The sequence below is a fragment of the Gymnoscopelus braueri genome, assembly GCF_963280865.1.
Source record: "Gymnoscopelus braueri genome assembly, chromosome: 17".
Taxonomy (NCBI): domain Eukaryota; kingdom Metazoa; phylum Chordata; class Actinopteri; order Myctophiformes; family Myctophidae; genus Gymnoscopelus; species Gymnoscopelus braueri.
This window is the reverse complement of record NC_137617.1, coordinates 43,999,075-44,014,592: the sequence shown is the minus strand read 5'-3', so window position 1 is coordinate 44,014,592 and position 15,518 is coordinate 43,999,075. Positions and strand designations below refer to the sequence as shown.

At 41.1% G+C, this 15,518-nt stretch overlaps 1 protein-coding gene across 1 annotated transcript; it reads left to right on the top strand.

Moving 5' to 3' along the window:
* Positions 1–11,963: 11,963 nt before the first annotated feature.
* LOC308105168 (ras-related protein Rab-5A-like) lies at positions 11,964–12,596 on the top strand (the record flags this gene model as incomplete). Its single annotated transcript, XM_080455803.1, has 1 exon — positions 11,964–12,596. The coding sequence occupies one exon, from the start codon at positions 11,964–11,966 to the stop codon at positions 12,594–12,596; it is 633 nt and encodes a 210-aa protein (XP_080311929.1).
* Positions 12,597–15,518: the final 2,922 nt, after the last annotated feature.

Sequence of the window (15,518 nt, the reverse complement as noted above, 5' to 3'; positions counted from 1 at the left end):
CAAGTACAGAGCCAACTCGGGTCCAGTTTACTAAGTATGTGTAGCAGGGGGAAGCTTTTTAAAGGGAATAATAGTAATACAATATACAATGCTTTCTAGAGGGAAGGTCCTCTTTAACAATGCAATGCACAGGTTCATAATCGTATAACCAAGGATGAGCATGGAAATAAGACATAGTATGATTTAAAAAAGGCTTTCTATTATTTTTCCTTCTGTACATAACGTATTCCAGCTTTTAAAATACACACTAGACTAAAACCCAACAAGCATATAAATAACCAACACATACAATACCATACATTGGGCTGGCGTAACAGAGGAGGAGAAGGAGCACAGCAGCATGGACTAAGAGGGCATACCTTTTTACCATAACTTACTAATTCACCAGGCGGCCTATATGCTGATACATTTAGAAAAGCCATGCCTTCCAGCTCTTGTCCTCCTCAGGTACGCCAACCTTACAGCAAGCTAGGGGATCGATCCCCTGAATGAACGCAGTCTAGCCATGTTAAACCTTGTCTGCCAATAAACCCCACCCTTGATTAGAAACAAGGAGCACCTGGCTGATACTGCCTTAGTAACAGGTCCACCTGGTTACATATGGAAGGACTAAGTGCTTGACAAAAAGAACAGAAAGTAATGATTATGTCTACAAGCTATCAATATGATTTGTTATCCTACTGCAGAAATGAAAAAAATTAGTTCCTATCCTGGGATCCCTCTGAGTTCTGTGGAATTCAGCGTGTTTCTGTACCGAGTGGATGATGTGCTATGAACTTGACATGTTTTTTTTAAATCCACCTACCTGTGTGAGTCTGCCTTCTCTCACATGAAGATAATAAAGTCAAAGTACAGAACCACAATGACAGATGACCACCTTGTGGCCTGCCTAAGGCTTGCAACCATCTCCTACAACCCAGACTTTGAAAAACTAGCCTCTTCTTCCCAGTGCCAGCGTTCCCACTAAGGTAGAGACTGACATTTAATTATACAAAAAAAAGAAAAAGAAAAAAAAACTATCAGTGACTGTTACCAGAAGTTGTGTGAGTGTGTTGTCAGTGTGTATGCAGAGTGTGAAATAAATGGTCATGCTGTCTGTGTGCCCAACTTGAGAAGTTGCAATCTTTTCATTTTTTTATTCTTACACCACAGTGTTACAATGCCTATAATATTTTCTATTAGTCATGAGTTCATACAAATATAGTACATTTTTGGGATCTGAATTAACCGAATGAAAGTAAGAAAAACCCCAAATAAAAGCAAAAAAAGTTTGAGTCACTGATGGTAGCCCTTGGCTAGGTGGTCATTTTAAAAGTAGGACTTATTGGTTAAAAAAAGTTTTGGCACCCCTGGCTTAGCCATTAGATTGCGGTGAATCTTTGCTCGCACATTCGCACTACGTTGGGGAACAAATGACACCCTTTTAACATTGCCCTATTATAGCGCCACCAGGAGGCAGATCTTTGCAAAACATTTGTTTTAATATTACTCCTACAAATTTGGTCCAAACATCATGCAAATCGGTACACATTATCTCCACAGTCAAGTGATCAACAAGGTTGCGTCCGATTTTTCATATTCCATCCTGCTTGGCGAATTCCGAACATTGCTGGCCCTCAATAACATACCTGACCTGCTCCGAGGAGCACTTTTTCTAGTTTTTCTTCATTTTGTGTTGTGAGCCATCCTATTTGGCAATATAATTGGATTATTTGACATGAGAAATCCCCAAATGAATTAAACCCTGCCGTACGAAGGCCATTTTCAACATGGTCCTTTGATTACATTCTCTTCTTGTTTTGTAGTTAATTGCTTTTCTTTGAGCCAAAGAATGTGACATAAATCTCTCGGAAATAACCAGCCAGAAACAGTGACGTTGAGACACACTTCCTAACCTTCGAGCACCCGCCATTATTACCTACTTCACCAGCCAAACCACAAGCTTGCAAGCTCTGACTAGAAACTATGCATATGGCTGACAAATGAATCCATCAATGCCGGGAAGGCATCTGTGTCATTATAGATTTTAGCGTTGGTTATTCAAAAATAGCAGATCTACAAGCTCATAGCGCGGCACTCGGTGCAGCGCTATGAGCTTGTAGATATCCTATTTTTGAAAAATCCTTGAATATATATTTATTTTAAAGCGAACATTTGTAACTCAAATCTTGCTTCTGCAGGGGGTCCCTGGGAAAAACAATATTTTGAGATGGGGGTCCGCGGCCAAATACATATCATTTTGGGTGGTTCTTGACATGAAAAAGTTTTAGAACCACTCATATAAAATATTTTGTTCCAGGGAAACCCAGAAGCAAAGATTTGAGTTACAAATAAAAATATATATATTCAAAGATTTGCAAAAATGTTCACGATTTTGCAAAAATAGCAAATCTACAAACTCTGTGTCGCGCTATGAGTTTGTATATCTGCTATTTTTGAATAGCCAAATAAATGTAGAAAAATGACACAGATGCGTTCCCGGTCTTAATGGGTTAAAGGCAACACCTGAATGAGTGAAACATAATGAATGCCGACGTGTCCATACAGGTGTGCTACATAATACAATTAAGCGATCATCGTGTTCTGTGGCATATGTACAAATATGCAGAGCAGGCCCAGTTGACCTCAATTTTGGATCAAGGTGGCAAGAGAATCCACCGTGTTGCATCGGGCTTTTTGTCGAGCCTCTAAACGAACCCAACTGGCCCGTGTTCGAGTTAGGGAAGCCGGGCGTGGAGGGTGATATCAGTCACTACTGGGGCACCCGTCAGCAGGGAGTGTTGGGTGGTAGGAGTAGGACAGGGGTGGGCAACTTTGATAATGTAGAGGGCCACTATATTTCCACATTCACTCCAGAGGGCCACATTGCATAATAGGCCTACTGTCGGGCACACACCTCTTATCTCTGTATTTTAACTTTTTTTGTAAATGAATACTGTAGTTCGGTATTCTATGTGACACAAAAGTGGCAAAAATAGCCAATCTACAAGCTCAAAATGTGTCGCAGTGTGACACGTTTTTAGCATGTAGATCTGCTATTTTTGGTATTTTATTTGGAATCCTGAATTTGTTTTTGCCATTTTTTTATTGGAATCCTGAAAAGTATATACATATACACGTATATATTTTTTGTGTGCATTTAGTTATACTTATGTTATATTTTACTAGTTATTTAAGCTACTAATATAGACTGAAATAATTAAAGTGGGTCATGTTTGCATGTTTGGAATTGTAACAGCTGAAATCAATAATATATCAGTAATCCGATATTATATTAACCTGCGGGCCGCATTAAGTGAAGGTGGATGCCGCATGTGGCCGCCAGTTGCCCATGTATGGAGTAGGACAAAGGCCTTCAGCGTTCCAAAAACTATAGGCACTGGTCTACAGCAGTGTTGTTTTTGACCACACATTTTGATTTAGTTTTAGTCATACAGTAGGCGGACAGTGACTTTGACCAGGTTCACTTTCAAAACCGTTGCATCATGCATGTCACACACACAGAATGTGGCACACACAACACCAATGGTTTTGATAATGTGGATTGTTGTAGAAGTTAAATGGTGGATTTGTGGATAGGACTCCATATGAACAAAACATATCGCATTCTGTTTGTGTGACATGCATGATGCAAAGGTTTTGAAAGTGAAACTGGTCAAAGTCACTGGCCACCTACTGTAGTCTTTTGAATGCAATTCTGTTTAGTTTTAGTCATATAGTCACCTGAAATGTTTTACTTTTAGTCTAGTTTCAGTCGACTAAAGACTAAGATTTTAGTCGACTAAATCTACAGTTGATTCAGTCGACTAAAATATTTTTTTGTGGCGGGCCGTGATGGCATCGAAATGATTTTCACTTAGCTGCATGCCCGAAAATAGCCGATCTACAAGCTCACAACGCGTCACGCTGCGACGTGTTGTGAGCTTGTAGATCAACTATTTTCGTTGACACCCGTGCGCACCCATGAGGACTTGTCTTAGTTCTACCGGATCTCTTCTCCACTAGTCCCCTCCCCCCTCCACTAGTTTGTATTTGTTGTCAACATTGCCAGTATATTTAGTTTTAATTTCGTAAGTGAAAAAGGGTCATCAACAGACATTGTTCATCGTAGTTTTACTCGACGAAATCAACACTTGTCTACAGAGATGTGGGAAAGGGTTATGGTCAGATGAGTCCCATCCTTCACAATGTTCTCTGCAAGAGATTAAAGATTTGTATTGCTAGATATTATATAAGAATATACAAGAGTACAATGCTATGCTTTTGTTTCCTCAACATTGTAGTTTGTAGCTGTATAATAAACAACAACAAAGCATAAAGAATGGTAGAAATAGTAAGAAAGTAAAGTAACAAAGCATGCACATTCGTCATAGTACTTTTTGAGGTGCTTGGAGGTACTGAGTGCATTCCAACGACTTATTATGTTATCGATGTCTGTGTGTGTGTGTGCGTGCATGCTCGCATATACGTGCGTGCGCACGTGTGTTTTCCTTGTCATTATAGTGTAGTGTGTTTTCCTTGTCAAAAATGTTCGACACAGCAAAGTATTGCAAGGTGTAAAACTGGGTTTAAGTGCTTAAGTAGACTCATCAATTTAGGTGATTAATACAAAAAATGCTGAGAAAATAAAGATAGTTACGGCCCTAATGAGCAATCAGTGTTTTTAAATGTCAAATTAGCCCTTTAATTGAATTCAATTCAACATTTTAATTCTCCCTCCGGGGAGAGAGACATTTAACAGGTTACCATGTTTATTCAGCAGCGTGATCACAGGTTTAAAAAGACAGGTGCCATTAAAAACACTGGATTTGTTTGCTGATTACAATATAAAACTTGCAATTGCCTATTTAAAAACCGAATAACCTGAAACACAAATCCAAAATCCACTGTCATTTAATTTGTGTCAGATCCTGTGTCTAGGTGAGACATGACCTTTGACACGATCTAAAATGTCTCAATATGAAGAGCAGGGAGACAAAATACAACCACCCCAATTGTATACGTTATATATTGTATTAACATACTCTACCATACAGATTGGACAAAATAACATTGTATTCGTTAAAAAAGTTACATATTGCTGCTTTAATGTACCAGAAGTAAAACCACTCATTATGCAGAATGTCCCATTTCACAAGTTTTCTACATGTATATATTTTTTTATTGAACATAGCAGATCTACAAGCTCTGCTATTTTCTCACGTCACAGTATATAACCTTGTAGATCTGCTATTTTAAAATACCTGAATAGGGCTGAAAGTTAGCCTGATTATCTGACTGAAGCTGCGTAGGGCTTCAGTCAGACACTGGCTCCAGTGTAGGCGATTACAAGGGTGAGGGGATTAGAATTTCCATAAACCAATCACAAGAGATCCACATCCGGCTACATCTGACGCCATCGCAAAGCTTGAGCACGCCCATGGCGCTGATTGGCTTGTCGTTAGACCCACCCCCACCTACGACTCTCATTGGACAATTCATTTTTGTACCGAATAAATCATAGGTTCGCATTACAACACCAGACCAAGAGAGGCAGTCCACTCAGAGAGTGGGCGGGGTCTATGGTCTGGAACCAGGCTAGCCGAAAGTGGTTAATGTTTTGTTCTGTAATAATCAAATAATAATCAAGAGCAACTAGTAACAACATTTTTCAAATAATTGTAGTGGAGTAATAGTAAAATGTTTGCCGTTGAAAATTGGAAATACTCCAGTAAAGTAAAAGAATAAATAATAAATAAAAAAGTACTTCCCATCACTGCCGCTAACCCCCAGAAATGGAAAGACAATGCTTCATTACTTTGCTACATATCACCAGGCGACCAGGCTGAAGTCAGATAGCGCCGGAGACAAATGTTTTTGTATTCCTGGCCCGGCGCATTCATAATGCAAGATTAGACAGTCCATTACACTGTGCTTAACGGCAATCAGATTTCAGGCTTCTGGAAAAATCCATTAACGAGCGAGGTCAAAGGAGAGCCGTGCACAGAGGTAATGAACAAATAAGTGAATCCAGTAGGTACGTTCTATTAACCCGTTAAGACCGGGAACACATTTAAACCATTATATTATACTTTGGCTATACAAAAATATATTTTTTAAAATCGTGAACATTTTTTAAAATCTTTGAATATATATGTTTTTAAAGCGAACATTTGTAACTCAAATCTTTGCTTCTGGGGGTCCCTGGAACAAAAAAATTTGAGATAGGCGTCCGTGGCCAAATTAATATCCAGAAATGTTTTCTAGATCCTAACTCCAACTTTTTCCATGTCAAGGACCCCCAAAATGTATTTAGCCGCGGACCCCCATCTAAAAATATGTTGTTCCAGGGACCCCCAGAAGCACAGATTGTAGTTAAAAATGTTCGCTTTAAAACATGTATACTCAACGATTTGCACACATTTTCACGTAAAAATAAATAAATGGCTGATCTACAAGCTCGTAGTGCGGCACTCGGTGCCGCACTACATGCTCTTTACATGCTCTTTTTGAATAGCCAAAGAAATCAAAAAATGACTCACAGATGCGTTCCCGGTCTTAATGGGTTAAATATGTTATGAGCGAGGGCCCAGGGTTATCCAAAAATACTCAAATGATACACAGGAGGGGGGGCTGGATGCTAATGAAATTATCCGCGGAGCAGAGATGGGGCCGACGTTGGAGATGCAGGCCACTGGGCATTCTTCAAGAGAAGAGGAAATTACTTCTGAGCAATTAATTCGGTATGGAAATGTTGGTTCTGAGCTATTAGGCGCCGGAGCCTTTGTGGTTGTCTCTTGATGGATAGTGGCGTGGGGATCGTTTGACTGTCAATAAAATGCCAGCGACATGTTTGTTGAAGTCTGTGTGGGATTTAACCCATCGAGGCCTGAGGTTCCGATTCTACAAAATGCCTTCAAAATCCTAAAACAGTTTTTTTTTTTATGTCAGTGGTTTTCAAACTTTTTCATGTGAAGGACCCCAAAATGTATTATGTATTTGGCTGCGGACCCCCATCTCAAAATATGGTGTTCCAGGGACCCCCATCTCAAAATATGGTGTTCCAGGGACCCCCCAGAAGCAAAGATTTGAGTTACAAATGTTCGCTTTAAAAATAAATATATTCAAAGATTTGCACAAATGTTCTCGATTTTTCAAAAATAGCAGATCTACAAGCTCGTAGCGCGGCACTCGGTGCCGTGCTATGAGCTTGTAGATCTGCTATTTTTGAATAGCCAAAGTGTAAAATAATGTTTTTTTTAGCTCAAATCTAAAAATGATACAGATGCGTTCCAGGTCTAATTGGGTTAATGATGCAACCAGGCACCCACCGCACCCCCACCCGACTTCCATCATTTAGCTCTTTTCAACAACAAGAACTAAGGGAACCACGTGACGTCGTGCCATGAAACATATTTCTGGATTTGTTTCCATACGCTACAGCTTGGTTTCAGATAAGCTTCACAGATAAGGCATTTTTCTTCTTGTCTCCACGCTGTCGGTCCGTCCGCGTGTCCGTCCGTGCACGTATCTGCGTGAAACCTTGCACGCACACTCCCCAGAGGCCAAGGAAAAACCTTTACCCTGCATTTTTCACATCTGCCTTTTAGAGCGCTACCAGGAGGCCGATTTGTGCAAATATATGTATATATATATTACTCCTACAGATTCTGTCCAGAAATCACACAGATCGGTAGGCTACAAAGTATCTCTATGGTCATGTGATCAACACAGATCTGTCAGATTGTTCATATTCCATCCTAATTGGCTAACATTGGCTTCCAAAGTTTGCAGGAGAGGTCCGTTTTGAACGAAATGCCTCAAATCATGAACGCAGCGTGCCACCCTTTTCACATTGGTTTGTTATAGCGTTATATTGCTTTTTGGCTAAAACAAGCTACATTCAACTGCCAATAACTATAGAACAGATACATTTGGATGTACAACGCACACATTTCTTTCTCTGATTCTACGACACTCTACTACATCTTTTAAAGCGATCGGCGGGTGGATCATTGTGAATAATAAAATTCCATGATTTTTCAAAGTTTAGTAAAAAACGCTCGGAATCGCTGGCGAGGGCAGCTATTAGACGATGTTTTAACTCTGGTGCTTAATGAGTTAACCACTTGGATATCGGCGCTCCACAGACTGTTATTCTGTCCAAGCCCATGTCATCTCTCTGCTGGTGTCTGATGTGGACCAGCGTTAGGATGGGTGGCCAACAACATGCCGCCGGTTCCTTTGTGGCACACACAGTGTCATTTGGAGTTGGTACAGTAGTTCTCTCTCTGCATGCCAACTGCGTGCCAACTGCATGCCAACTGCATGCCAACTGCATGCCAACTGCGTGCCAACCCACTGCTGGGTGCAGCTGTGGAGAAGTGACCTTCTCTCCGGTAATGTCCACGGGGCTCCTGTGGCCTAGGGGCCTCCATCCATTTCAGCTGGAACACACTGGTGTGTGTGACAGATGCCACATTAGGCCCCTCTCCCCCCCAACACACCCACCCAGCCATATCCACATACTTACACACACACACACGCACACACACACACACACACACACCCACACACACACGCACGCACACACCCACTCACACATCGCTCAGTCTTCCCTCTCGGCTGTATGCCCAGTCTGAGCCGTGCGTGTGTACGTACGTACGTGCGTGCGTGCGTGCGTGCGTGCGTGCGTGCGTGCGTGCGTGCGTGCGTGCGTGGGTGCGTCTGTGTGTGTGTGTGTGTTTACCATGAGGTGAAGGTCTCAAGGGCAGAGGCCTGCTGAGTCGCCACAAACAAATAATGCACAGAGACAGTCACGCGCACGCACACACACACACACACACACACACACACACACACACACACACACACACACACACACACACGCACGCACGCACGCACGCACGCACGCACGCACGCACACACACACACACACCAATAGCCTAATAATTCAAATGTTCTGTTGTTTGCTATAATAGACAGTGGTTTTGGGTTGACATAATGGTCGGGGGGTAATTGTGGGCTGCGTGTGAATGCTGTCACAGTTCACCTGCTGTAGGAATTGCTTTACACAAAACGACAAGTTTATTAGAAAACACTTCAGCACAATGTACTGTATTAAAGGCACAATCAGCATCTTTTACCACAACATAAACCTGCGTTATGAGGAGTCTTAACCCATCGAGACCGGGAACGCATGTGTCACTTTAAGATTTCTTTGGGTTATTCAAAAATAGCAGATCTACAAGCTCATACGACAAGCTTGTAGATCTGCTATTTTTGACAAATCATGAAAATGTGTGCAAATCTTCGAACAAACTGTAAATATTATCTTTTAAAGCGAACATTTTTACTCAAATCTTTGCTTCTGGGGGTCCCTGGAACAAAATATTCTAAGATGGGGGTCCGTGGACAAATACATTATAGCAACATAAGTTTTATTTTTTTAATTGTTAGGATTTATAATACATTGTAGAATCCCCCAGAAGCAAAGATCTGAGTTAAAGATGTTTGCTTTAAAAAACTATTATATTCAAAGATTTGCACACATTTTCAAGATTAAAAAATAAAAAAATAAATAGCAGATCTACAAGCTCGTAGCGCGGCACTCGGTGCCGCGCTATGAGCTTATAGATCTGCTATTTTTGAATATCCCAAGTTTAAGATAATGGTTAAAGTGGTTAAACTCTAAAAATGACAGATGTTTTCCCGGTCTTAAAGGGTTAAGGGTCGTTTGAGAACAGACAGGGATATATATCGTTTCTGTCGGCTTGGAAACCTCCTATGTCCATATTTCAACTTTTTATGTTTTTTTTCCCCCATATATTTTATGCCCTATACTTCGTCATCCTACACAGTGTCACACACAAGCAACAAAACATTGCCGATCTACAAGATAGCACAACGCATCGCGATGTGAAAAGTTGTGAGCTTCTAGATCTGCTATTTTAGCTATTGCTCTTTTTTTTTAAGTGGAAGTGAAACTGTGTCTGTGGGTTTTAGACGTTATTTAACTAATTCAAAAGAGTGTATGACTAAATATAATAACTACATTAGATCATTGGTGCTCAACCGGTGGTCCGGGGACCTCCAGTGGTCCTTGAGCGGGTTCCATGGGGGGTCCCCAGCAAAAGGTGTTAATACATATTCACCCATGTATCCATATTGTATACGAATACGCTGCAAGCTTGTATATCTGCCATTTTTTGAAAATGTTCAAAAAATCTTGAAAGCGTTTGAAGAATTTTGTAGAAGTTTGCATTTTTTAAACACAAAAATCTTCTCTTCTGGGGGTCCCCGGCACAAAACATTTTCAGATGGGGGTCCGCGGCCAAATGTTTATCAATTGAGGGGTCCTTGGCATGAAAAAGGTTGAAAACCACTGCATTAGATCTAGGTTTCTTTTCAGGTTATAACAGGTTATTTTTTCAACCTTTTTGTGGTAATACAAGCTTTCCACCGACAGCAACGTATATAATTATATATATATATATATATATATATATATATATATATATATATATATAATGGGCCAATCACAGTGCAGGAAACTAGTGGGAAGGGGTGTCCCAACCCCACTTATAGGGGCGGCTACACCGCCCAGAAATGCAGATTTACAAGCTTACAGTTGTGAGATATTGTGAGCTTGTATATACATGGTATTTTGTGAAGAAAAAATGTATAAACCTTTGAAAAAGTTAGAGACAGAGACGCCAGTCTTAAAGTGGTTAAACTAAGGACACATCAGCTGTATAATTGCAGTTACCGATGTCATTAAGAAAGTCAAATACTGGTCAATATAATCAGCCAAACCAACATGGGTCTGGCTCTAAAAAGAAGATGGGGTCTTATATGGAGATCCATCATCTCAGACCTCACGTGGCCAGTCAGTCATATATGATGTAAACATGTGGTATCAGTCAGGAAGAAACCTTATATCTCCATATTTCAACCTTTTAGTTTTTGTTGCCAGACCCAGGGGGTCAGGCCTACAAGAGGCTTTGTCGGTCCCTCTTTCGTCCATATATGGACGAAAACGGTTCAACGTTTTCGTCCATATATGGTGCATATATGGTGCTTACATGTCCCTCTTTTTGATTGGCCAAGCTTAGCGTGACGTAGTGCTCTGTCGGCCATTAGGGGTCTGGCAGTACCAGGTCCCCTGGTTCCCTTGTTTTCCATAACCTAATGCCCTACTTCATCATACAAGAGTGTCACACAAAAGTAGTGAAAGAAGCAGTATTTGACATAAGGTTTCCACCCGAGAGCGAGCTAAGTCTGACGTCCTTTTGTAGTCGTTGACGTCACTTCAGGGTCCAAGAGGCACCATTGCGCCGTCCACTCTTCATTGTAAACAAACACGTCGGAACCCGTAAATCTTTTTACAATAACCTCCTTTTTCAGAAAGATGTTCTGACGGGGCGCATACGTCACATACGGCTTAACAACTGTAGAATGATCCGGGGTTTCCAGCAAGGGAAGTTTGCGTATAATTATTATGTGTGTGTATTTCCTGCATTAGTTAAAATTGTATTAACTGAAGTTTAATCTGAAAGGTAAAAATATGAGCCAGATTGTAAGGGCCACAGCTCTGACCTATGGCCTCGGGTCCACAGCAAGAGGATATGCATGAGAGAAACAGGAGAGTTTTGATTGATTCAATCAGATAAGAAGCTTGAGGGACAATGGTCACTGTCAACAACACAGAGCTTAAGACAAAAGGTCAGTGAAATGATTGACGAGCAGAAGATTAGAGGGTCTTGCAATGCTCAGAGAAGGGTATGAGGAGATCACTCACTGCATGAGGAGGGATACTTGGTAGGTGCTAGAGTGCAATGCCTTGTGGGAAATTGATGTAACATCCAATGGTAGGTTGTAAGTCACGCCCTGTAGGAGGCGGCCTCCTTGGTGAAACCACTGAAACCCGGGGTTTTAGCGAGGCAAGTCAGATTCGACATTTGGCTTGGGGATCTGACGAGTTCATGGCCGCCAATCGGGGAGGAGCTATGCCACCCAACGGGCCCAGCACACCCTGGTTTAAACTGGTGCTATTGGGCGAGATGGCCGTGGGGAAATCCAGCCTGATGATCTGCTTCGCCGGCGCCAAGTCCCACGAGTCGCAGGACAGCACGATAGGCGCAGCTTTTCTGAGCCGCACGGTGTGCCTGGACGGCACCGCGGTGAGGCTGGAGATCTGGGACACCGCGGGACAAGAGCGCTACCACAGCCTGGCGAACCTGTACTACCGAGGCGCCCGGGCCGCCATCGTGGTCTACGACATCACCAACAAGGTGTCCTTTGCGCGGGCCAAGGACTGGGTGGAGGAGCTGCGGACGAAAGCGAATAACCCCGACATGGTCATCGCCCTGTCGGGCAGCAAGGCCGACCTGGCCGACGGGCAGAGAGCCGTCGACTTCCGGGACGCCCGGTCGTACGCGGACGACAACGGCTTGCTGTTCATGGAGACGTCGGCTAAGACGTCCATGAACGTGGACGAGATCTTCACGGCCGTGGCCGAGAGATTACTTCCTCCCGAGAGCAGTGAGCAGAACCGGGGATTGGACCTGGAAGACACTCCACCGGCCAAAGTCAAGACCCCGTGCTGCAGGACATGAACGCCCAGAGGCCTAAAAAGCTTTTAACTTCTGCCTTGAGTCGCACAGAGAAAAGAAAGAAAAAAAGTAGAGATTGCCCACTGCTGCCGATCGCTATCGATGTTTTTGACTGATATTTGTGTGTTTTAAAGCAGTGGTTTTCAACCCTTTTCATATTAAGGTCCATTATTTATTTGGCCACAAACTTTTATGAGATTTAGTCTCTCAGACTCCAAGACCTGTAATATTTGGACAACAGGCAAACGTTGATCAAAATAAGAATGATTTAATTAAGTAATGCAGATGTTTAACAATAATTTAACCCTTGAGAGTGTAAAATGAAACCAAATGGACCTGTAAGGGTGAATCAATTTGACAAACTTATAGACAATAAAAAAAATGTGGATCTACAAGCTTACAGTTGTGAGATATTGTGAGCTTGTATGTACATGGTATTTTGTGATATATATATATATATATATATTCCAGCAGAACTCACAGTAAAGTTAATAGCCTGCTTGTCCAAAATAACACGACTCCTCTTCCACACTCTCACAGCAGGCTTTTAAGCTGAGCCTGTAAAGTTTAAACCCGTTAAGACCGGGACAGAATCTGTGTAATTTTTATATGTATTTGGCTATTCCAAAATAGCAGATATACAAGCTCATAGCGCGCGGCACAATATGAGCTTGTAGATCTGCTATTTTTAGAAAAATCCAGAAAATATGTGCAAATCTTTTAATATATTAGTTTTTTAAAGCAAACATTTGTAAGTTAAAAATCTTTGCTTCCGGGGGATTCTACAATCTGTAAATGTCTTCTAAATCCTAACAGTTTTCTGAAACACTTGTTGCTATCAGTGGTTCTCTAACCTTTTTCATGTCAAGGACCCCCACAATGATATATATTTGTTGTCTCAGGGACCCTAACAAGAAAAGATTTGAGTAAAAAAATATTTTCTTTAAAAATATATATATATATTCAAAGATTTGCACACAATTTCAAGATTTTTCTAAAATAGCAGATCTACAAGCTCATAGCTATGAGCTTGTAGATCTGCTATTTTTGAATAGCCAAAGTATAAAATAATGGTTAAAGTGGTATAAATATAGCATTCCCCGGTCTTAATGGGTTACGTAGTGTAAGCCTTAAGTTCACTTCAACTAGCTAGAGTCTAGCTAGTTGAAGTGAAGCATTCCGGAGCAGGACTGAAGGTACGATAAGAGAGCGAAGCCAGAGTTACGCAACATCGTGAAATAGCGGGACCTTTAATCCACTAAGACCGGGAACACACCTGTGTCATTTTAAGATTTATTTGGCATTTTTGGGGAAAAATCGTGTTTTTTTTTGCAAATCTTTGAATATATATTTTTTAAAGCAAACATTGTTTTACTTTTTTTTTGCGTTAAAAATATATAATATTCAAAGATTTGCACACATTTTCACGATTTTCAAATCGCGCTCGCTGTTATAATGTCATCTCTTGCTCTGGAGTCTCTTTGCTGTTGGTCCCTGGGGGGAGGCTGGTTGTCATTAACCAGTACATTCCGGATGAGCAGCAGTCCTGTCTCCATTATCCAACCAGGGATTGCACAGCGGTTCAGGAAACTGTCATGAGATAGAGGAGGAAGTGAATAATCTGCTAATTGGAATACAAGTGGAGTTTAAAAGATGTGAAATTAATTCAATTTATGATCAGTGGTGGACTGTAACTAAGTGCATTTATGTGGATACTCATGACTTTCACTCCACTACATTTCAAACACTAATATTGTACTTTTGACTCCACTACATCTCTAGGAAGGGAAAAAAAGTTCATTATGAACCAACCCTATTTCAGATATAGTGGCAAGTAGCACATCTACAAGCTCACAACGTGTCGTGTCTCAAGTACTGGGGTTGAGTACTTTGTCCACCATGCTAACCACAGTCATGAGATACAGCAGAAGTGAGTCATCTGCTAATGGGAATACAAGTGGAGTTGTGGAGATGTGAAATTAATTCTTTGTGGAGTTAAGAATGGACCTGCTGTGGAGCCTTGACTGTCTGGTTCTTGACTATAATGAATAGCCTTTTCAGTTAGAATAATATGTCTCAGTTTCATATGTCGTGGCAGGAATTAACCTTACTTCAGTATGACTTAACCCATCAAGACCGGGAACGCATGTGTGTAACAACTTTAACCATTATTTTATACTTTGGCTGTTAAAAAATAGCAGATCTACAAGCTCATAGGGCTTTTTTGAATAAGCTCACAATGCATCGTGGATGTGATGTGCGGTATTCATTTATTTTCGCTGCAAGTTACCAATTTACCAAAATAGCTGTTCCGTAACTTTTCAGTAGTAGTAGTAATGGAAGTAATAATAATAATAATACTACTAATAATAATAATAGTGTCCCTTTAGGTGTTGTTGGGACATTTGTTACTTTACATTTTGCACATGAATATAATTTTCCGTCTGCATTTGGCTGCTATTAATTTGGCATCTGGGGAGCAGTTAGGGGTTAAAGTGTCTTGCTCAGGGATACTTTGACACATAAACAGATTACATTCTGATTCCCAGGCAGCCTCTCTACTATACCCACTCAGCTACTGCCCTAAGTGGTTAATTAAACCCACTCAGCTACTGCCGCAAGTAACCCACCTTTTAATTAGCTACTTCTCCAGCTAACATATGCATGTTGCCATGATGAATAAAGTCATGGACTTTTGATTTGAATTTGAGTTTTGTTTGTAAAACAGTCTGTTGTGTGGGTGTCATCAAAATGTGTTGAGATAGTTTGCAAAGTTCAACGCAAATCTATAACTTTGACAACAAGTAAGGTGACATAAAGTCCACCATGTTACCTTTCTCAAGCTAGCCCCAAGTAGATTTTTATACCTCACTGAAATTAAGCGAATCAAACGGCTTCCTGAATTGGAGGATAGACGGCAAAAGT